The sequence below is a fragment of the Cyprinodon tularosa genome, unplaced genomic scaffold (genome assembly GCF_016077235.1).
Source record: "Cyprinodon tularosa strain WSP-4 unplaced genomic scaffold, ASM1607723v1 ctg342, whole genome shotgun sequence".
NCBI classification, from domain to species: domain Eukaryota; kingdom Metazoa; phylum Chordata; class Actinopteri; order Cyprinodontiformes; family Cyprinodontidae; genus Cyprinodon; species Cyprinodon tularosa.
The window spans coordinates 1,008,922-1,032,831 of NW_024039055.1; the positions used below are offsets into that span (position 1 = coordinate 1,008,922).

The 23,910-nt window shown below is 35.5% G+C and overlaps 3 protein-coding genes across 4 annotated transcripts; 1 reads left to right on the forward strand and 2 right to left on the reverse strand.

Annotated features, from left to right (window-relative positions):
• Positions 1–1,866: 1,866 nt before the first annotated feature.
• On the reverse strand, positions 1,867–4,356 carry LOC119789610. The gene is made up of 2 exons (XM_038294582.1): positions 3,926–4,356; positions 1,867–2,732 (listed from the first exon to the last, which is right to left on the reverse strand). Exons 1-2 carry the CDS (start codon positions 4,271–4,273, stop codon positions 2,403–2,405), a joined length of 678 nt encoding a protein of 225 aa, XP_038150510.1. The 5' UTR covers positions 4,274–4,356; the 3' UTR covers positions 1,867–2,402.
• Positions 4,357–7,532: 3,176 nt separating this feature from the next.
• Positions 7,533–15,861, reverse strand: hnrnph3 (heterogeneous nuclear ribonucleoprotein H3 (2H9)). Of its 2 annotated transcripts, none has more exons than XM_038294641.1 (11): positions 15,751–15,861; positions 14,597–14,689; positions 13,670–13,825; positions 13,226–13,366; positions 11,805–11,943; positions 10,330–10,523; positions 10,018–10,113; positions 9,680–9,795; positions 9,173–9,308; positions 8,596–8,652; positions 7,533–8,480 (listed from the first exon to the last, which is right to left on the reverse strand). In XM_038294641.1, exons 2-11 carry the CDS (start codon positions 14,682–14,684, stop codon positions 8,404–8,406), a joined length of 1,200 nt encoding a protein of 399 aa, XP_038150569.1. In that variant the 5' UTR covers positions 14,685–14,689; positions 15,751–15,861; the 3' UTR covers positions 7,533–8,403. The 2 variants fall into 2 exon arrangements, with proteins under 2 accessions (XP_038150569.1, XP_038150570.1); XM_038294642.1 differs by having other exon boundaries at positions 14,597–14,685; positions 15,751–15,807.
• An 841-nt stretch (positions 15,862–16,702) lies between these two features.
• On the forward strand, positions 16,703–22,809 carry LOC119789655 (phenazine biosynthesis-like domain-containing protein 1). The gene is made up of 10 exons (XM_038294643.1): positions 16,703–16,889; positions 17,219–17,318; positions 17,537–17,635; positions 17,773–17,882; positions 19,091–19,120; positions 19,216–19,304; positions 19,460–19,551; positions 19,766–19,849; positions 20,694–20,756; positions 22,028–22,809. The coding sequence occupies exons 1-10, from the start codon at positions 16,806–16,808 to the stop codon at positions 22,138–22,140; spliced, it is 864 nt and encodes a 287-aa protein (XP_038150571.1). The 5' UTR covers positions 16,703–16,805; the 3' UTR covers positions 22,141–22,809.
• The last annotated feature ends 1,101 nt before the right edge of the window (positions 22,810–23,910 follow it).

Here is a 23,910-nt window from a genome sequence, read left to right on the forward strand (position 1 = left end):
ATTATTGCACAATGTATTTGTTGTATTACACATTTCAGAAACAGCAAAAAAGAGAACAGTTATTTTAGACACAGCAATCCCAAATAATGTCAATATAAAGATGGAGGAACGTCAGGAAGATAATGCCAAAAATATGGAAAGGAGACTATTTCAAGGCCTTGGTGGCGACAATTGGTGATGTATGTGACTGAGGCTGCCAATCCTTAGATCCTAAGCGGTACCTATACCTGTAACACACAGCAATCTTTTGAACAGATATACTCTAAAACCAGGTTTTATGACATTATTTTCCTTAATTCAGTTCCTTTCATCTTCACATCAGCTCTGACCAGCTTGTCTGTTCCTGTTAAAGAAATGCATCCACACATCATGATGCAGCCAGTACCAGGTCTCAGCAGAGATCAGGTTTTGGAGCCATGTGATCAATTAGTTTTCCTTCAAACAAGGGCTATATTTTAGTAAATTATATTTTAGTAAATATCTGCTGCCTCCTCTGTATGGCTTTTGAAAAAACAAGACTTGTTATAATTTCTTCTAACAATGACCGTTCTTGACACTTCTATAATGGCAATAATGGGGGAGCAAATGAAATAACTCTTAAGTGGTCAACAGATATACCTGAGCAGTTTCATGTCTGTAAATCCCCCAGTTTTTCACTTGAACCTCTTGACTGTTTCTCTTTCACTAACTCCTTTTGATAGGCGTGATTATTCTAGTTAGTGGCTGCATCTTGAGAAGTTTGTATCACACTTCTTTAATTTTAGGTAAAGGGGTTAAACAATCCTCTGTGGATGCTTAAAGCTTGTAACCTGTAAATGTTTTAAATTTCCCTACATTTTCACCAAATATATCCAAAGTGTCTGTTGGTCTTTGTGATGCTGTTGTTTCAATGATGACTTCATGATGATCACAATTTTTATTTACTATACAGGTGATTTCTAAAATCAACTGGTTACAATGGACTTTATCTGCTGGATGAGTATCTAAGTGAATGAGACTCAAATTATGTATCCAAAGCTTTTTAGACAATTGACAAATCATTTAGCACAGATGTATACATCTGGGGGTGAGAATGAATCCGTTTTCCAACCTGTGTAGGTGTACTGTGAAATTACCACATTCAACGTGACGTGCTATTGGAGCCTCTTAAGAATTAGATTAGTGTCATTTTTGCTAAATTACTAATGTTACATATTCTGAGGTTATGGTAATGGTAAGTCTACTGTTGTTTATTTATGTATTTATTTATTTTATTTGAGCCTCCTCCTGCTGGGATTAACAAACAGAAGCCGCTGCTGTGGTTGATCTGATTGTTTGGTGAAGGAGTAAAACAAATTTTCTACCACATTAATTAACGTTTATATTTAATTTTTTTTTTTTTTTTAAGATTATTTCTGTTATTTTTATAAGTGAAGAAAAGACCTTCTGAAACTAGAAAACTCTCAGTGAGTGCTTTTTATATTTGAGTGAGGCGAAAAGCTCCTCCTAAAAACTACTCTGGCTTTTTTTTTTTTTTTTTTGGGAACATATTTGGTTGCAAGATGAGCCGTTACAAGTAGAAAAACTTTAGGGATGAGTTGAAGAAAAGCACAAGGTAGGGGGATCCAGCCGATCACTCACAGACGAACAAAGAAAGCAGCCAGCGGGCCATGAGTAAAATCATCTGATTGAGTTTATCAGTGAACAACTGATGAATACAGGAAGCAAAGTTGTTGATTGTGGCAAATAAGGATGTTTAGCTTTTTCGAAAGTGAAGGGATCTGTGAGATCATTAATGATGTCTGATCCTGAAACCCCGCCTGAATCCCAGAACATGGATGCAGCTATAAAGCAACAGGATTGCATCAGGGAAAATGTAACACATAATATATATGTGCATTTATTTATTGCATAAAACATAAAAGAATTGTAGTAGAAATGTGATAGAAGGGTGGAAAACTTCTTGCAAGGCACTGTATACGTCAGAGTAAAAAGGAAATTTAGATTTTTTATATTAGATTAAAAAAAAAAAAACATAGGCACAAAACTTCATAATGAGAAGGCATAACTAGTGCTTCATTGGAGTATTTATGCTTGACTGTTCAATTCTAACATGTTTAATAAAAATCCTGTTTGCCGTAAGCTATGCAGAACTGGCGCGGAAGAACCAGTGTGACCCTTTATCACATAGAGATTACATCTAAAGTAAATCAAATCAAAATTACTATTTTTATTCATGAGAGATAAGGCAGTCCAACAAAAATCAAGGTTTTATCTTTTTTCTCTGTCCCTTTGCCCAGGCTGTAAACATTAGAAATACTAATAATACTACAAAAATAATTATAAACAACTTGGAACAGCTATAAATAAGTTAATTGTCTGTGGGGGACTGTATAGTTAGAATATTGATCCAGAACCAGAGTTCAGTCCTCAAACTCTGCTGCATAAAGCACCTGCTGGAACTTCATCCGGACCTCCATCCTTTTTTTAATGGTGAGCCTCTTCAACGAGGGTAGCAGACTGAGCAAAAACAGTTCATCCTCATCTCTGAAACTGCTGAACATGTCTGCAGAGCTTATTTCAGTTTCTGTGGCTATTTGTCTTCTGCGTTTAGGAGATGGTTCAATGATCTTTAGGGAGCTTGGAGTGGGCTCTGCAACAGCAAAACTGGTAGTGACAACTGGAAGGGCATCCAGCAGCCTCTTCTTGTCTTCCTCTTGTTCTTTTTCCAGGTCGTCCCCTCTTACAGTTGTCTGTATGCCACAAAAAACAGAATAATCAGTGTAAAAAGGCAAAATAAAACATATGAGATACAGTAAATGCTGCAAAACAGATGTGGCATTAAAATATTGATACAAACTTGAACCGGTTTGAATAACTTGGTTGTACTGGATCGACTCGATCATATCTTACACCTTGCCTTGACCATTGAGATTTGGTGTAGGTTGGGACTTTACTTCTGGACTACGTTAACTATCATACAGGAAAATAATTTCCAGTCCATCAATCAGATGAAGGCTCTAAACACAGATTTGCAGATTTTGTAATTGGAGTTTACAATTAGTACCCCCAGCAGCATTTTTATCTGTTGAAAGGTGAAATAGACCTCAGATAGTGTAATTGTAGAAAGAGGTAGTCCAGAAAATGTGGATAAGTTGTAATTGATATTATCATAGCATTATGGGCTCTATGCACAACCTAACTACTTCATGACAGCTCTTTTGTTTCCTGTCATTTTTTACTGCATGAACTGACCTCAATAACCATGGTCACACACCTGGATTAATCAGTTCATCCAGTAAAAAGGAGACAAATGAGCCAAATGTGCATGAAGCCAAATAATAAAGTTATTTTATTTAGATCCAATTCATGCTTTCAGTTCATTTAACAATCAGCATTTCACTATAGTGTGCAAAGCAACAAAAGATATCTTAATTGTTGCTTTTATTTTTTTCAATGTTGATCTAAATACAATCATTATCAGTATCAGACACAAATATTTTTTTTGTAATGTTCATTGTTTTTTTATATCAACTATTTTCTAGCTTAGCATCAACAACTATTAGTTTTTCAATGCTTTTTGTTCTAGTCATTAATTTTTATGGTTTATCATTTGATTTTCCACTTCTTAAATTTAAAATGCAGTTGTTTTGAAAAATATATTGAGCTTAAAAATCAATGCAAAACAAACAAACAAAATCCTGTTACAACAGCTAGTCTTTTGTTTTGAAGGGACACAAATGGATGTTGTTAGATTTAACCGCCAGTGATGAAAAATCACAATTAACTAGGCTTTGTTAATGGTAGTGGTGATCAGGTGTTTTCACCTTTTTTATTATTATTACTTTTGTTCAAACAAAAGAAGGTGGAAACTGAATGGGGCGCATTATTGGGTCAAATATCAGCAGCTGTTTGTCTTAGAAGCGTAAATGGCTCTTTAAACCACCTCTTCTAGCTCCCCCATGCCTTCTGCGACCTCCGCCCGCAGTTTAACATGTGAGGTGAGCCAGGCCATCTGGCTAAACAGCCCCGGGACCTGCATCTCCCACGGGATGTCGCCTTCTTCCTGCTGGGGGAACTGTCTCCTGACCAGTCGCTTTCTTGCTTTACAGAACTTGTCACGCAAATTTTTCCACAACAGCTTCGCCTCTTCTTCGGACTTGCCCATGGCGGCCCCGATTTCTTTCCACGCTAAGTGTCCTTTCACACTGTTCCTGTAGTCCCGCCGCGACTGGTCGTAAAGGTTCGGGTGTTCGCGCACCAGCTCCGCCAGCTTCTGTTCGGTCGCGTTCATCGCTGGACTCAGACCGCTACACGGCGACGTCCTTTCGCCCAAGGAATACGAACCTCAGATTGACTTTCAGACGGAAGTACGAAGCTGGCAGAATTCAAAATAAAAGTGTTTTATTTTAACGCCACCTTTCTCGAGAATGCAATTCATCTGTTGAGGTGAACAAAGGGTTCAAAACATATGATATTGTGTTTTAAGAGGTTTTCTAAGGACTTTTGGTCTTCTTTAAACTGCTAATTTCTTTACTCTGACCCACTCTGACAATAGGCCAAATCACAGAGGTTTTTATAAGGGTGGCCAGGCAATAACCAATGTACAGGGAGGGGTGGCCGAAAGTAGATGGGCACCAGAACCTCAGGGTCGATCTATAATTCAATTCAATTCAGTTTATTGATTTATATAGCACCAATTCACAACACGTCATCTCAAGGCACTTTACAGTTCACTTGATCATACAGTCAAATTGATTCAAAGTTTTCTATCTAAGGAAAATCTGTTGTTTGCATCGACTCGTTGACTCCAATGCAAGCCCTCACACTAAACATGCTTGTAGCGACAGTGGAGAGGAAACCTCCAGCACAACCAGGCTCAGTGTGAGCGACCGTCTGCCGAGGCCGACTGGGGTTCAAGGAGACAGAAGCAGAGATACAAAAAGCAACTATAAAAGGCGGCCCCATCCACGAAACACACAGCCAGGCAGACGAGCTCCAAGCCTCCAAGCTATACTGTTCCAACAGGAAAATTAATGAGCAAAACATCAATATTTTCTAAATAAAGACAAACTATACTTTCCCACAGCCTTTGCTAACAAATAGAGGAATATATTCAAATATTCGTACTTTCTACATAAAAGGTATAGTGGATAAAATTCTTTCAGGTTTGAGATTTGGGCAAACATCTTTTTCTTAGTCATTACTTACCTACTTTTATCAATAATAATAAGTTTTTATTAACATTTGTATTTATCTATGATGTCACTGAAGACTCTTAGATGACTTGCAGAGACACATAATTTTCTCTTTACCCCATAAAACCCAAAATCTAGTTCTGAAAAGAGCATGAATTCTGTATTTATCATCTTTAATGTTAGTATATTGATGTGCATAATTAACCACAGTGTTTTTGTTGAAAAATGAAAATGTTTTGCCACCATCTGTATTAGAGGGAAATAAATGGTAGGGGTGGTCAAATGGGTGACCAATGATTGACTAAGGGTGGCCATGGCCACCCCTGGCCCCCCATATAGCTCCTCCCCTGCCAAATCACTCCAACGACTGTAAAAGACATGCAGTATTATTGCACTGAACTGGCTGGCTCTTTTGGCAATTATCACACTGCAGAACCTTAAAGAAATCATTAACATGTTAAGAGGACGATCCAGGACAGTGTGCCTAAATGCCACTTATGAATTCCTGCTAAACTTAATTTAGGAAATTACTGTTATAAACTAATTTCACCATTATCTTGCTAAGAAGGACTATGATGAATATCTCTTATATAATCCTATCTAATGAGAACCTATTGCAGGTTTGACATGCAGTATTATCACACTCACTTTGTCGCACTGGAGTGGCTGACTCTTTTGGCATTCCAAAGAGTTCAAAAACAATCCACTGGACTTTGTTTTCAAGTTTGAAGACGTTTTGTTTACCATCCAGGAAGATTTTTCAATTGAAAATGGCAGAAATGGCGTTGAGTTCGAGGCTTTATAGAGTGAACCAAAAACAAAGTCTTGTTTTGGCTTAGAAAACATGCCAATTGAACTGGTCCATCCCTTAGGAATGGACCAGAGGACAGGTTATATATATATATATATATATATATATATATATATATATATATATATATATCCATCTCTCTCCAGATGTTCAATGGGAAATATGTCTGCACTCATTGCTGGTCCTTTTAGAAGTCTCCAGTGCTTTCTCTCAAACCACTTTCTAGTGTTTTATGAAGTATGTTTTGGGCGTTAATGTCCTGCTGGAAGACCCATGACCTCTGAGGGAGACCTAGCTTTCGCTAACTGGGCCTTACACTGCCATGCAAAATTCCTTGGTCATCTTCAGACCTTATGCCAAGCACACGGTCAAGCAGTGCAGTGCCAGATGCAACAAGTCAACCCCAAAACTTCCACCATGTTTGACTGTAGGGCAGTGTCCTTTCCTTTGAGGGCCTCGTTTTGTTTTCGTGTAAACTCTATGTTGATGCCTTGGTTTCATCCGACCAGATAACATTTTTACAAAATGTTTTTCTTTCTCAGCTAATAATAGGCAAACTCCAGCCTGGCTTTTTTATGTCTTTGGCTCAGAACTGGGGTCCTTCTTGGTATCTTACTAGAGTCCCTTTTAATTTACATGCTGATGGATAGTATGGGGTGTCCCATCCAAGTTGCAGGAAAGCTTGGATGTTAGTCGAGGTTTTTCATTCCACCATTTGCACATCTGTCCACACATAATGGAGGTCAGCCACAGTGCCATGGGCTTTAAACTTCTTGATGACAGTTCAGTTGACACAGGAACATTCCCGTCTTCAGAGAAGGAAATTGTAGCCTTGAGATTGCCCATGCTTCTTCACAATTTTGCTTTTCTAGTTCTCAGATAATTCATTTGGTCTACTTTTCTCTATGCTCAGTGTCGTACACACAAGGATGAGGTTCATTCAATTTTTAATTCATTTAAACTGGCTGCAAGTATGTTTTACTTATTTCCACCACCTGTTATGTGCCACAGATAAGTAAAAGGGGATTTTTCAAAGGGTGTGAATACTTTTGTCCTCTCCGTTTCGTTTGGTGTGGAATTATATCCTATTAGGATTTTTTACAATTGTTTTTTCATAGCAAGCAAAATTAAGATTCTAATGCCAAAACATTTGTAATTGCAATTGTTTTCTGGGAGGAATTTAGATTATCTGACAGAATAAGTTTCCAAAACTTTTGGCCAGCTTTCTACATCATGTTATTAAGAATTATTTGTATTTTTTTTTTTTTTTTTTTAAGTTTTCAGTCTAAGGAGCAGGAACCGTTGAACAAATATTGCACTCATCATTCCCCTTTATTCACAGGGATCTGTAAATTGCATATTGTAAGAGCTTTAGCTTCCTGATTCTTGCTTTTTTGTAACACATTTGTTTCACCCTCTGCTGCAGCTTCTGATGGGACCATTTAAAAAATGTTTTTGGCACCTTAAGGATTCATTTTTATTCACAACTGAACTTGGTTTTCACATTACATCAAAAACTCTTCACACAAAGTCAAACTCAGGAAAACAATTAAATACAAAATTTATTAAGCAAATATACAACAGCTTAATAGGCTATCTTACAGCTCAAATATAAAGATCTTCTTTTATTTCCACTCATTAGGAGTGGAGTTCATATTCAACTTAGACTTTAAACTCTGAAGAATTGTGAAAACATTGAATAAAAAGCAAGAAAAAAAAAAATACACATAAAACCTTTCAAACCAGGAAAGCTGATCTGAAATCTGTTTGTCTGGATGGTCTAACAAATTCATCTTGAATAAAAAAAGAAATCCTTTACAAAACATCAAATATAAAGAACATTTTTACAGCAGTTTTTTTTTTTTTTTAAGTTTTCAGTTGATCACATCTGACCTGACTATGTTCTGTCCTGCAACTTCAGAGTGTTATTTCATTTTTGTATACAAAAAAACAAAAACAATAATCTTTGGGATGAAATTGTGTTTTTTTTTTCCACAGCACCAAAACAATGTAAATGTTCCTACTCAAATCCAAACATTTCTTTCTTTGCTCTATGCAAGAACCTCTTTTATATTTGTGATAATTGTATTACAATACCCAAATATACAAAATGTAAGAACAAACAGTCAAAATACAAATATGTTCCCAAGATACTAAGGGACTAGGATTTTGTTTTCTTACCAAAGGAAGCAAGTGTTTTCTTCTATATTAAATCTTCAGGTATGGTGTCGAAACAGAGCTGCAGGCTAAATTCTATGTGGGGTGAAATTGTCACAGCTCTGCACTAAATGATGTCAATTGTAACACAATAAGTGACTACCATCAGCTTTCCTGATAAGAAATGCTATAATATTAAAACAGGTGTTCCAAGACGCAGACAAACTCCAGGATTTATCAGAGGACAATTGGGGGACATCAGTACACCCCTCGTAGTCCTCCACTTCTTGAGCCTCCTCCTCCTCCGCTGCTGTAGTAACCGCCTCCCCCACGGCCTGAGAATGTAAAGGAAAAGCGTTAAAAGCTTTGCAATTCGAAATATATATATATATTATTCTCTGGACTACAACATTTATTTAGTATTGAGGTGATTTATGATAGAGAACTCACTCATTTCAGGTGCTCCACTAGATGTTGAGTTAAGGAACAGCTCGATATAGCGATGTTCTGTGGAGAAAACAAACATTTATACTCCTGCTGTTTAATGTTGCCCTCCATCCACTCCTTCGACCAGTACTGCACATATTAAGGTGCTTTAATTGAGGTGAGGTTTTGAATGCTGTTCTTTTAGCCAAAATTAAGTCTGACTAATGTAACATACCGGCACTAAAGTCTTAGTTAAGTAACATGCTGCTGTTTTTTTTTTTTTTTTTTCTCCTCTGGTGTTGCCACCAGAAAATGTCGACCACTGTTTATTGATCATCTATTCTCCAGATGCAGTATTTATATTGTAAAAACTCAGTACAGCGCAGTATTTTATTTGTTTATTTTCTTAACTCTGTCACTTATTCTGTTATTTTTATACACTTTCTAAGGTCCACATTGTGTGAACACTTCTGCAATAATCTTTTGCTGCTGCCGTTAACCTGTAATTTCCCCGTTGTTGGACAATAAAGGGACATTCTATTCTAAAACTAATCAGCAAGTCTCATGATCATTAGTGAAAGGACAAAAGAGAGTCACATACGCATGTGATTCTTGTCTTTGGACATGGCCGCCACCGCATCTTCATGGCAGCGAAACTCCACATCCGCCTCTCCAGTTGGCTTCCCATTAGGCGCCATATCAATGTGGATCCTCAGTGGATTCAGTGGAGCAAAGAACTTAAAAAAAAAAAACACAAAGCAAAAAAAAACTGTTGAGACTCTGAAATTGTGCAGCAGTATTTTCTATTATTAATGGCCAGGGAAAGATTACTAACAACAGAGTCTAACTTTAAATCATACTACTACTGCTCTACTAATTCTATAAAAAAAACAAAACAAAACAAAAAACATACATTTACCCTTTAAAATGGCTTAAAGGCTAGATTAAAATGATTAACTTGTTCCCGGAGACAATGCAATGGCTCGATAGCCTTTTTAGCTCATATTTCACCCCTGTTTAAGAGAGATTGCTAACATTTTCAGGTAATACCCTAATACAATCATTAAATATCCGTAGGAAGTCATAAATCATTAACTAGTTATTTTACTTTTGCAATGTCGCCCTCTGTGGCCCGAAAAGGTAAACCCCTCATGTGCACGAAATGGCCACTGTGGAAACCTGAGCCACCATCAGACGGTCCACCATAACCGTGGCCTCCAATTCCTGGAAATAAAAAAACAGAATGAACCTCAGAAATTTACCAATCAGGATATATTATTTAATTAAATAATAACATCTTCAGACAAGTTTTAAAAACATACTTTGGATGCATTTTAAAATATAAGACTAACTGTAAAATTATGTTAGATCTTTAAAATGCAAATATATTACTAAAACAATGTTTCCTTTTAGCTATTTGTATTTATGTTATCCTTTGATCTTTACCTCTTCCTCCTCTCTCTCCTCTCATTCGGTCATTAAACATCCCATCACTAAAACCATAGTCATTGAGACCATTGTAGTTGTCAAAACTACTGTAACCTGGACATATAGCAAAAAGAAAAACAAAAAACAAAACATTAGATTGTACAGTAGGACTAAGAAATGATACAGATGACACTTCACAGGAAGAAGAGAAGGACGATATATCAGGATGATAAGTCCATTTTTTTCCCCCCAAACAAACTTATTCTGGGTTCGTAAAACCGTTAGTAATGGTTTCTCTTTCTAAAGGTGAATGTAAATACAGGAGTTTACCTCCTCCATAACCGCCTCCACTCCTCATGTTGTCTATCAGACCCACAGTGCGTCCAGGCCCATAAAGGCTTCCCCTTGGGGCTGCTACTACAGGTCTGTCATAGGGCCCAGGCCTCTGGGTTGTTCCCCCCCGCCGGGGAAGGTCATAGTGGGCTTTGATCTCCCAACGGCTGCTTTTAAAGATTTCTATGTACCTGCAACATGAGAGGCCCAAGGAACAATGGTGAAGTAGATTAGAAGCTTTAAGTGCAGAAAAAGCTAACATCTGTAACTAGCAGACATCACAGAGACAAGATAAACATCCTTACACAGCTATAAAAAATATTAAAAAGGAAAAAAAAGCAAAAATATAAAACCAAATAAATTAAATAAATAAAAGCTGGGTTATTTGCTCACAGTTAAAGATGTCTGTAACAACTTCACCACTGAAGCTTATGGCCTAATCCTAACTGGGTGTTTAGGGCTGCTTTGAACTTTCTACTGAGCATCCATGAGATGCTTTGATGGCCGCAAGCCACTGCATCTATAGAGGTGGCAAAATTATTTAAACCCTTTGAACTATTTTATTACATAACCTCAGACCTCAAAGTATTAAATTATGTTTTTTGTATTACAACAACCCATAAATGGGCACATTGTTAAGTTAAAATAAAGTTTTAGCTGTCTGTACAAAATAAATGTTTAATTTAGACCAGATGGAAATTATATATAAATATTAGTTTGAAAATTTGACAAAGGGTACTTACTGGGTTTAAGACTGGAATTTGCCCAGGCAATTCTAACAATTATTAAGAATATAGTAGAATTCAGCTTCCATCCATCTGAACTTCTGGGTTATAAGGTTGCGGTTTGTTCACTAATGTTCTATAACTAAACTGCTGGTGTCTTAGATCTACTTAATACCTAAATAGGGACTTCTTGAAAGCAAGAGGATGCTGCAGGTTGTATAGAGTAAAGGGGGAGAAAACCAATATAGAAATGTTATTTATAAAATATTAATTATAAAGCATTTATTTTCTATTTACATCTATTTTCAGTCACTTGGTTAAAGATTTGTTTTGGTCCATCCTATTAAATCTCCCAATTACACATCCAGATTATAAACTCACACATTAATAAAAAAAAAAAAAGTTCAGAGGTGTAAATACGTCTGCGCTGCTCAGGATAAACAGTCTAAACCCTTCAAACGTCACTGTCTTTAATAATTAGTATGAACTGTGCCCAATATAAACACCTTTACGAGCCCCAAAATTCTGTTCATCACAGGAAACCCAATTAAAGCCACTTTTATTAAAAACCCCAACCAGTTTTCCTTTTCCCCCTCCAGAAATGGTACAGCCCACAGACCCATACATATCATTCATCCACCCCTCAACCCATCTAAGTAAAACCACAATTATTCTAAAATGATCATCCATAAAATGCCATAGAAAAACCCAACCCAGTCCAGCCCATCCCTCTCCCATCCGTCCCACCTGTGCCCTATTCTTTCCTTGTGTTTCCCCAGAGCCTTTTCTGCTATCTCCTTTGAGGCAAACTGCACGAAGGCTTCCCCTGTGCTCCTCCCCTGGTAGTCCACTGGCAGAGTTATCCCATTTGGCACGATTCTGAACCCTTCAACCCAAGCACACATAAATACATAGGTCGGTAGGTAGACTGGTAGGAGAATTGAGAACAACACCCACTGCATCAGTGGAGCTTTGAGGATTAGTGTCATCAATGATCATTGTCAGCAGTACTCTGTAAAACTTCACAAACATTGTAATATAAGAGTAACAATTAAATAATGTCCCCAGCAGTAAAACGAAACAAATGTGGTTCTGGAGTCAGTATAAAAAGTTACAGTGCAACAACCGTTACCTAAGTACAGATGTTTAAATTCTGCTTACTACCCCTAATCATTTCAATATGTTTATGTGAGAGTTAAGTTTTAGGTGTGATTGTTTGGTCTTCGCTCTTAATAGTTCAGGACTGATAGAAGACAGTCGATATTAGAATAATACTGACTCCAGATCCATTTTATGGGTAATGAAAAATTTGTAAAGCCAACCCAGCTCATACAATTTAACATTTAATAAGGCATAATCAGCATCTTTGTAATATAAGTATCTAATGAGAATACAACTGTAGTTTATAGAACTATTTTAGAGACTCAATTTTCCTAATTTGACATTTTTATGTACTGATACCCAAGTTTTGTTCTAAACTTTACTTCAGACCTGAAAATCTAAGTTATGGTAGAAATACTAATAGTCAACTGAGGGAGCATTCTAGTTACGTGCAATTTCCAAAAAAACAACAACATATAAATATATTATATGCACCACTAATAAGTAATTGAATTTAAAACTAACTCTTTAACAATAATATTCTGACTGTACTAATAAGGTTTTAAACTATGATGGAGATAAAATGTAGTAAATCAAGTACTTGTTTTTGCATTATTTTCAAACTTTGACGTTTTTGAATGAAGTGGAATTTTGGATAGAAAAACTGAACTATAATGGAAAGAATTTAGCAAATTATGATTTCTTTCTTAATGCTTCTGGATACTGCAGTTACAAATTTTTAATGAACTGAAATGATCTGAGTTTAGACCAAATTGGACTTTTAAGTTGTATAAGGATCATACCCATTTGTTATACAAATTACCTTTAGAGTACATTGGTACATTCTAATACATTAGTACATTAGAATTAGCTCCCTAGAAATGAAAAATCTCCCATTAACCAACATACTGTACATTTTACCTGTTTTTCCCTGTCTTTATGCACTTAACCAACAATATCATAATTTAAACACAGTGACTATAAACATGAACAAATTTTCTCCACCCAAGACGCATTGCTCTAAAATAAATGATAAAAGCTACATAAACATTTCAACATTAGTGTACCTGAAAAGAACTGGACAATCTCCTCCTTGCTACAGCCAAAGGGGAGTCCTCTTAATTTTAGCATGCAGCCATTGCAGCTGTCAGGAGGAGGGCCGCTACGTCTCAGCACCCATTCCATTTCACTAAGTTTTGACTTAAACACTGTTTTAAACACATGAACATAGGAAAATATTAACACAGCAACAACTATGCAAGAAAGATAGTTTAAGAAGAAACACTGTCATATTTCTTCCAAAGAAAAATATCAAACAAAGAAAGCATATTCCTCGTATTTACATATTGACAACTAAAGCTCTGCAGGAAACTGGAGGAATTTGAAACAGAAAAGCAACACAGGAACCGTAAATAATTTTATAAATAAACAACAATGCTTTAGAGACAAAACTGTCCAAAAAAAATAAAAAATTTTAAATCATACATTTCAAAGGTTTATTACAGTTTTACCTTCTACGTATCTGTGTCCCATGTATTTACGATCCTTGGCAAGTGCATTCTTGTAATCATCAGCTGTTTGTAGCTCAACAAATGCCTCGCCGGTGGAACGACCCTCTTTAGTGTAGGTCAGACATACTCCGTCTGCGCCTCCCACAATGTCACAGTCTGCAGAAACATACGATCATTTCAATATTCTACTTACAAAAAGCCACAGCAGCTGATCAGATTTCAACAGAGCTATTAATAACACGCAACAAGTGTTTCTAACACCAACTAAACAGAAAGGTCTGGATGCAATGGCCTCAAAGAAAACAGTCAATTATGTACATTGATGAAAATTAATTTAGCCATTTAACACTACAACTGAGGAATCAAAACAATTCCCCGAAGGTGCTTGTCATTTCATCAAGTCATCATCCAGGGTGAAGGAATTGGACCTATACTAACAAACCAACAACTTGATATTGCAAGCTATTAATACTATTAAATTGTTATGTCAATTACAAAAATTATATCTGTATTCGGTTTTAGTTTTAGGGTCTTAATCGTCAGATTATATACATTTCAACTGATCCAAATGCAGATCAGAACATAAACAAATACAAACAAGAGGAAAAAAACAAGGCAAATAATACAGGTATGGTGTGGGAATTTTAGTGATTAATTTTCTCCATAATTCACAAAAACACTTAACTATGAAGAGAAATAAACTCATATGCAATGTGAATGTAAAAAAAAAATAGTTTTTTTTGCTTTCTGAAAGAAAAAGAAGCTACAAAAGGGACAAAAAAGCAACATACTGGTAGAAGATATGGATACACATTGACCTGGGGTCTTTTTAGTAAACCAAATTTCCTGAAACAAACACCTGTTTATCGTGATTAGCAGAACTCATAGTAGTAGTCTAGTTCAGTTGATATGCGTGTTTATTCTCACCAGAGAAGAAGCTAGCCACTTCGTCCCTTGAGCAGTTCCAAGGAAGTCCTCTGATACGGACCACATACCCATCATCATTTGAAGACATCCTTTCTGTCAGATAATAAAAGCCAAGAATTTTTTTTTAATCATAGAGTTCTTACACTGAATGTTATGATCATAAACATTACCATTAATTGTTGGGGTCAACTAAATGGTGATTGTGCTACTTAGCTTTTTGTACCCTTAAACAGCATTTTTAACAAAGAAGTAATTTTCATGTGGCCAAATATCATTCAAATATTATTTAAAATACCCCCCCCCCCACACACACACACACACACACACACACACCCACCAAATATAACCAAATTTTACAATTAACTGTGAAAGTTTTCAAAAATGAGCAGAAACATTGATTTGACGATTTTATGTTATCATTACATAATTTATGTAAACAATATCACTATATCATAGAAATATGGTTTACTGTCACAGTATACCTGGAAAATTCAGGTATAAAAAAAAGCAGGGGGAAACGGGAAGCCGTACAACATACATTTTAAAGAGATTTTGAAACAAGCGAAAAGTAAATAAGTATTAAATTGAAATAATGGCAACGGATCAAACACACTTTGAATAATTCAGATTGAGAAGAAAACAAGATCTGACATCGATTTCACATAAATCCAGGAAACATTAAATTTAATTATAAAAGTGAACCTCTTATACGGAAGTACATAGTGTTCGATTTTAGATGACAGGAGAAACTGCTTTACATTACCACGCTATTAGCAGCCGTAGATCTAACGTCAGGTGTCATTAAGATAACAACGCTCACCTTTAAACTCATTCAGAACGCTGTCGTATCTGCACCCATAAATAGTGGTTATTACTTATTAACAGGACACAATTTTATCATTTGAATGCATATACGCCGAGTTATACAGCATTTAAGCAAACGCATTTCCTCTTTCGAGCTAACGAGATGTTAGCTTCATCGGTGTAGCACTTAGCAGGCCAACTGCAAAGCAACGATTACAGCTATAGCAACGATTCTAACTAATTTGTAAGCAAAAAACAGATAAACTAAACCCGATAATACTTTTAAACGGATTACCAATCAAGTGAAAATCATTTTCAGACAGAAATAATAGTAGAGTTGTTCTATTTACCCCGGTGTTTTCCAGCTCCTAGAATTTCACTATCAGGAAACGCGCTCAGGTAGCCTCTTCCTCGTTGGGTGTTATGTGACGCAAGGCAGGCAAACCAACTGTAAAGCGCAATACTGCCACCTACTGGCCTGGGAAGCTGACAGATCACAACATGTGTTCTCTAAAAATAAATATATTTGTTCTATTTAAACTACAATACAATAACTCAATGCTTAATATAGTTGCTATGTTCAAAAGCTATTATATACTGTATTTACTTCTCAATTTAAATTTACCAAAAAGGTTGTTGCTATAAATTTTGAGTAGAATAGACACCTATCTCTAGTTCTGTACCCAGGTGTAATGTGGACTTTAATGCAATATATGTCTTCTTTTGACCAAGGTTCAAGGACAAATAAAATCTCTACAACTGACAGCTTTCTGCTGAAATTTGTTTTGCCAAATATTTAGCTGTAATTTTTGGGCTTTTCATCGTGACCCATGTTATTTTCATTCACCATTCCCCTTTTCAGTTGTGCAGAGGTCTGCCGACGAGTCATTCTTTTAGTTCAAGTGTACTATAGAAATGATGCATGATGGTAACTCTTATGGACTGGACTAGGGCAGCTTTGTCTTAGAAGTTCCTTGCTCTAGTTGGGTCAATAATGAGGGTTGTCTATTTGCTGTAGCAGATGTTTATACTGTAAAACTAAAATAATCTAAACTGAATACAATTTACACACATACATACAGCAAAATATTTGAAATGCTTTTTTTGCCATTGTTGTTTTACTTTTTCAGGGCCAAACTTTAACATCAAATGTCTTTAATTTATATTTTTGTAGGCTGAAAAAAGCTTTTTCTGGTGCCAGTTTAGCTCCATATACTTACAACACCACTAACTGCTTCTGATATGCCGAACCAATGGAAGTTGGAAGAAGTGAGGGGGGAGTCGCTGAAGCTTCCAGTGTGCAAACCAAACAGAGAAGGTTGAAAGTCCAAGGACAGCAGCTCTGCAACAGACACCAACACTGTCCGCGTTGTTTCAGTTTAAGACGTATTATTGATTTAAAAAAATGGAGATTCCTGTTTATATGCTGGATGCCTTCACAAATTTACCATTCAAAGGAAATCCTGCGGCTGTCTGTCCACTTCTGCATGTGAGTTTGCATGTTTGTGTTGCATTATCAGTCAAAGTGTTTTAAAATTTATGACTTATAAACCATGTGACAAGAGATAAAATCTGATCCTATGAAGGATTAAATTGTTAATATCTCTGATTGGGATTAAATCAAACATAGATGCTTTATTGATTCAGCTACAGTTGTTGCAAAGTAAACAGTTTCAGGTTAAAGGCGTTACACTATCACACCACTAGTCTTAGAATGTGCAGCTAAACACACTAACCTTTGCCTGAGCCATTACTCAGTTGCATCATACCTGAGTTTATGTTATCCTGTGTTTTTTGTTTTGCTTTGTTTTTTAACAGGAGCTGAATGATGATTTGTATCATAAGATAGCAGCAGAGATGAACCTGTCAGAAACAGCTTTTATTACCTTGATCAACGCTGCGGATACATTTACTTCTGGTAGTTATTTACATATAATTCTTAATAATTACATATAATTCCAAATTACTGGTGACATATACCTGCTGAGATTTGAATTGCTAAGAGTTTGGCAGTAAATTATTACTTCTAACTTGGTAAAAACTTTTCTTGTAGACTGTCTATGACAGTGAGTCATAGATAGGACTACATGGATTTACTTAATAAGACATCTTTTTTTTAAATCATATAAACAACAGGAAAAAGATTTCGCCTTAGATGGTTCACACCGACAACTGAAGTGGATCTGTGCGGCCATGCCACACTGGCTTCTGCAGCCGTACTGTTCCAGCATCAAAGTAAGACTCGTCTAATACACACATATATACACAATAGGCAGAGTGTCATTCACTGGAGATCACTAAAATAAGTGCAAATGTGAAGTAGGTATGTAAAAATCTAAACAAACTGAAGTGTATCATATATGCTTCCTTAGATAATGTTAACCCAACACTGGTGTTTGAGACCAGAAGTGGAGCTCTAGCTGTGACCAAGAAAAAAGAAGGATATGTCATGGACTTTCCTCTGAACCCACCCACCAAGGAGGTACATAACACTGTCAAGAACACATCAAGACAAAGCTACAGAAAATTAGAAGATATCTAGGTTCTGTCTGGTAGGTAAATTAATTAAGTATATCTTTATCATATATACCACACCCATCACTGATATGAATACAGAGTGCTTACAAAGTTAAAGCATTAAAAAAAGAGAGAAAAAAAAGAAAAATCAACAATTTGAGCAAAAATAAAAAAATCTGCATGCTTTCTGCAGCAGCAGGACACTAGCAAACCCAATGTTGCATATATATATGAAAAAGGCTCTATGAAGGGATAACTATACTTTAAACTGTGTTGGTGTTTACATTTAGATGACGTATATAATATACACTTAGAGCACATGTCATATTAGCATAGACTTAATGTTATTGTAAAGCAAGATACTTTTTAGGTGAAGAATACACAGTAACAGCATGACTCCTGTAAAATTAATGGGAAATTAATTAAAGCAGGTTATAGCAGGAATGCCAGCCCTGGTCAGATAACTATTACAGTGAAAATCCCAATTTATCAAATTCTTCAAAGTTTAACTCTGGATATAACATATTATTATAATATCTGACAATAAGAAGATGTTAACAAATGTTGAGAACCTAAAAAACACTAAATCAAAGGGAAAAGCTTCCCATAGTTATGCTAAATTACCGGTAAGTAAATGTAGCAGCACCAAAAACCTTTGTCTTCCTCTCTGATACAGTAAGATGCTTTTGTAATTTTCAATTATGATTTAATAATGTGTATATGAAAATATTTTTCCTCAATAAAAAGGAAAATGTTTTCAAAGATCACAACCTATTCTAGTTTTTATTCTCCTTTTGTAAAGCTGATGAGTATAAATTTGCAGGGATTCTTTGTGAATGAAGAAAAAGGGACAGTAGTGGGAACAAGTGAATTTTGAAACTCTGAAGATATCAGCAGTGACAGGGCAATGATCCTATAAGAGAGCCCTATGTTTCTTTTTTAATCACATCTTTAACGCATACTTTTTCTGGTAGGTTTTATATACATGAGGTTTAAATATTGAAATGCTTTTATGTTATGTTATATTTTATATATATATAAAATGTGTTATTTTCTATATCAAATGTTATTTAACATGTTTTGTTTGCAGTAGCTGTGAAACATCCATGACAATGGATAAAAAATAAATCAAATAAACCTTTATTAAGATTACATGTGTTTTATATTTCACAGGATCTCACTGACTTTAAACATATTGTAAAGGTCAGTAATCAAACATGCATCGTTCACAAGCTTATCTGTTTAAAAATATCTCAATGGGCTGATTATATGTTTGTGTACATCTGCATTTAATGCAGGTGACAGTGGGGAACCATCCAGTTCAGGAGGTCTACTTGAGCCAGGAAACAAAGAAGCTGTTGATTCGACTGTCGGACAGCTGTGAAAGGTCACCTTTTAAAATCATTTATTTTGAGGAAGCATGCCAAGAAAATTATCCCAACTCCAGTCAGAATTTCAAGACACTCCCATCTCTGACCTCCTGCTCTTCTTTCAAAAAGCACTGAACAAAGTATTTGGTGTGTATGTGTGTAATGTCTCCAGGTCAGTGCTAACCAGCCTGAAAGTCGACCATGCTGCTCTTCTGAACAGTGACTGTAGTGGTAGAGTCCATGGCGTGATTGTTACAATGAAAGGTAATCAAAAGCCATTTCCATCTCTCATGCCCTGTCAGATGAGTTGCACCTGTAAACATTAACTCTCTGACTTAGAAAAAAATTTAAATTAAAAAAAAACTTGCCCTCAGTCGCTTATAAATATAACCAATACAGAGTTATTTAAACTCTTTAGGATCTCAAATGAAGTTAATAACTACATCTACTCCTTAACTTATTTTTATTTTGACATCAGGGTCCCCAGACTGTAAGCCAGGATTTGACTTCTACTCCAGGTACTTTGCACCGTGGGTTGGAATCCCAGAAGATCCTGTGTGTGGTAAGATGAGCCCTGCTACAGACATGGGAGGTTCTGTTTTAGGTTCTGTAGAACTGGGGCCAATGTTATGGCCCCTGTACTGAAGACACAATATACTCTAATGATGAAATGTGCTGGAACAGATACAGTGACTGATAGCTCCTTTGGACCCATTTCATTTCTTTCTTTACAATTTAGTTTCAATTAATATTTAAAGATTAAGGTGAGGGATTTAGTCCCATTTTCATGAGCTAAATATTATTTTGAACCAAACAGAAAACAAATGCTAAATTGTTACAGCTGAATGTATCAGTTGTACTACAGTTCTAATTATAATTTGTTAAAACTGGTAATTGTCAATTAAGATAAGTGAAAATATAAAATAGTCCTGATTATAATTGTGCATTGACCTAATATTGCAAAGAATAGCTTCATTTTTATCTTTAGTAGATATTTATTTAGCATCTGAGTATTTATATTGCTTTTTTTCCATGGTAATTCATTTTTGTAAACTTTAGGTAACTAAAAAAAAAAAAAAAAAAAAAAAAAAAAAATTTCCAATTGGAACAACATAAACTCTGAATTGAATTAAATGAAGTGAGGATATATTTGGTTCTTCCACAGTCTTTTTAGTTTACTTTTTTTTTTTTGTTCCGTGATGTTCTGTGCTCCCATTAAAACATGCTGGCCCCCCTAGGAAATATGATCTAGAACCGCCACTGCCTACAGATAACCCTGATTCTGTTGTAGTGTGCATCCTAATCAAGTTCTATTGTAAGTGCTTAAAGCTTAAAAAAACATTTCTTGAGTAAGGCTGACACATATTTTATGTTTCATCTGAAATACGTACCTTCTGCTTTTTTAGGGTCAGCCCACACTGTACTGGGGAGCTACTGGTCAAAAATACTTGGAAAAAAGAAAATGCTTGGTGAGTTCTTATAAACAGCAGGTTCTGTTTTTTGTTTTGGGGGTTTTTCTGTCAAGGCTCTGGGTTGTCCTTTACTGGGACTCTCATATGACAATTTAAGTTTGACTGTGAAGTCAGATATTGACACATGGGAAAAAAATATACATATAAACTGTTGTCCTTAATCAAACACAAATGCTTACCACATTTGTGTTGATCCCTCTTCATTCTGATACCTGTAAGTAAAAGCCAGTACAGCTTGTTAACTTAAGAAATCACTTTATCAGTAAAAAAGGGTCTGTGTCAAATTTAATCTCAATAAAAATATGTCTGTTCTCAGATATTTGTAAGAGTAAACAGACAGCATCGTCTACAAAAAGTAACACGTTAAGCAGGAAAGAGGGAAAGTTCTAGGGAAGTTTAAAGCAGGATTAGGTGCAGGAATCTGTTGAGAAGAAGAGTAGCAAGAAGATAACGATGAGAGTTTATGTTTAAAGTTTGACCCAAAACATTTAGAGAGATGATAAGGAGATACATTCATGGGAACCCTGAGAGGAAAACTGTTAAATTCCACAGAAGAAGATGGGAATGGATTCCCTTTAAAGCAGAACAATCTTGACCATACAGCCAGAGCTACAATGAAAGGGTTTAGATGGTCCAGTTCAACTTCAAATATTTCTTAACTCAATTGAAAAATCAGTGTCAATGTTTGAAAATTGAGTTTCATTATTTATTTATTTCAACTTATTTCAATTCAGTTCACTTTATTTATATAACACCTATTCACAATACGTCACCTGAAGGCACTTTCTACAAACAATACAGTCAGATTAGCTAAGAGTTTATTTCCAGGAAAACCAGTTGACTGCCAAGTCAAGTCAAGAACTTGTTTTCTTAGAATCATTTTTAATTTTTGCAATATTCGGGAGATGAAAGAAGGAAATTCAAGAAGCCCCTTATATATGGAATTTACATGAGAAGTCCTGATTGGAAATTACACCAAGATTTTTTTACTTTATAATCTGAGATCAATTTAATCCCATCCAAATGAAGTGACTGACTGATCAGCTTCTTTTCAGAGACTGTAACTTCTGCTTTATGTGCATTTAGAAGCAGAAGGTTGCCACACTGAGATCTAACAGGACAAGTACAGATACAAGTCAATTATCTGATGCAATGAGAATATCATTAGTGACTTTCACCAGACCTGTCTCAGTGCAATGATGAGCTCTAAAACCTGATTGAAAGCCTTCAAAAAGTTCATTATGTTTTTAATCTTTCCATTTCCGTAGCTTACCAGTGCTCGAGTCGTGGTGGGGAGCTGGATCTTGAAGTGAGAGATGATGGACGAATCAACATAGCTGGAGAGGTTACCAGTGTACTGCAGGGAGTCATCAGACTGTAGAGACAATCTGATGAACAGGAATTCAATGTGAACATCCAGAACTAATACTAATTTGATGGTTTTAAAGATAAACAAGAGATTTAATCACAACTGATTGTAGTAGTGGACAAAGTTCATTAACGTGAGTAAATCAGTCTCATGTATGATGATTGAATTACAATTTCTTGTAATTAATGGTTTGATGTAGTAGAAAAAAAGGACACAAAATCAGGATAAAACAAAGACCCTGAACATTAATGCTTTTTATCTTTATGGAATAAAGGGGCAGGTTTACACAAAGACGTTTTTAAATTCTTGTTCAAACTGGTTAAAGTTTAAGGATTAGTTCCTTTCAAATAATTTAAGGAAATTATTTGAAAGGTCTTTAAAGGTCTATTATCCTGAACTAATATAAAGTTGGAGAGATAAAAAAATGCCTTTAAAAGCTGATAAGATATGTGATTACCTCAGAAGGAATGGTTGGTTTGGACTTAAACAAGTTCTGCTTTTAAGAAAACCTCGCTGGGTGGAAGAAAATTCATTTGGGTTGGATTGTTGCATCATTTACCCGAAGCCAGGTCCAACCTGGTTCTGTTGTTCTGTTTGATTTTCAAAACTCAGCTTTTCTGTAAAGAGTCGTCACATTGCCCCCTGCCCTCAAATAAAAATAAACTCTTGGACAATAATGAACAATCTTTGACTACTTGGCTCAAAACACCGTGTTGCAGCAAACAAAGCAATTTCACGAGGTCAAATGTTGTTTACAGAGTCTGTTTACGGTCCACCTGTCTTATAGCTGGATGAATACCACAAGTAATCTAATGTTACCTGTTGTTAAAAAAAACTGAAAGAAAATGGTTATAGCAGACGAAGAACCACTAATCTGTTTGATCAACAAATTCAATTTCTTTTGAATGTCAAGTTTATTTATTATATGGGGATTTACAACAAAAGTTGTGTTTTGGTACTTCAAAAGAAACCAATCAAATTTAGATTAATATTATAACTAGATTAATCCAATTAGGGACATATTTTAAGTCAATTATATTTAATTTAGTTCAATCCTTATTATAATTAATTTATAAGCTAACTAAAATAAACTAATTTATGCTTTTCTACAGACTGCTGAAAAGTTTTCAAAGGGAATTTAATTTAATGCATCAGCTCACTGAATTTGCTGTTTTTTCTTTTAAACAAGAATATGACTGGACAGTATATACCACTACTGTTAACTTTGCAATAAGTTGCAAATTGGCTAAATACTTTAAGAAATATTGAGAAAGTCCTGCACAGTAATTACTCTACACAAACTGAAAAATGTGTTCCATTCCAAACTAGTGTGTTCTTGTTGATTAGTTATAAGGTTTTGTCAAGAAAACACACATCTATTCACTTCCGCTTTTAAGCCCTTAGAGGACTTTACAGGGGTTCTGCACATATTTGGGATCAGATAACTGATCTTTTTGAGCATGTAAGGTCCCGCAGAGCATTCTGAGGTTAAAATACAAATAAAAAAACATACAAATAAACACAGAGTTAAGTCATTAAATATATTTTTAGAAGGTGGCCAGTCTGTTGCATTTCTATTTTTTTTTATTGGTTAAGGGCTGAACTGTTTTTGAACAAATGCACAAACATTTTAGCGAAAGGATTATCAAATAAATAATGTGCACAAATAAGGAATAGTTGTATTAACTATACATGTAAATAACTGCCTAATGCTGCCTAATGGTAAATCCGCCCGTGTGTGGATGTGGTGCTGCACACAGCTGAAGGGTGTGTGATGTGTTC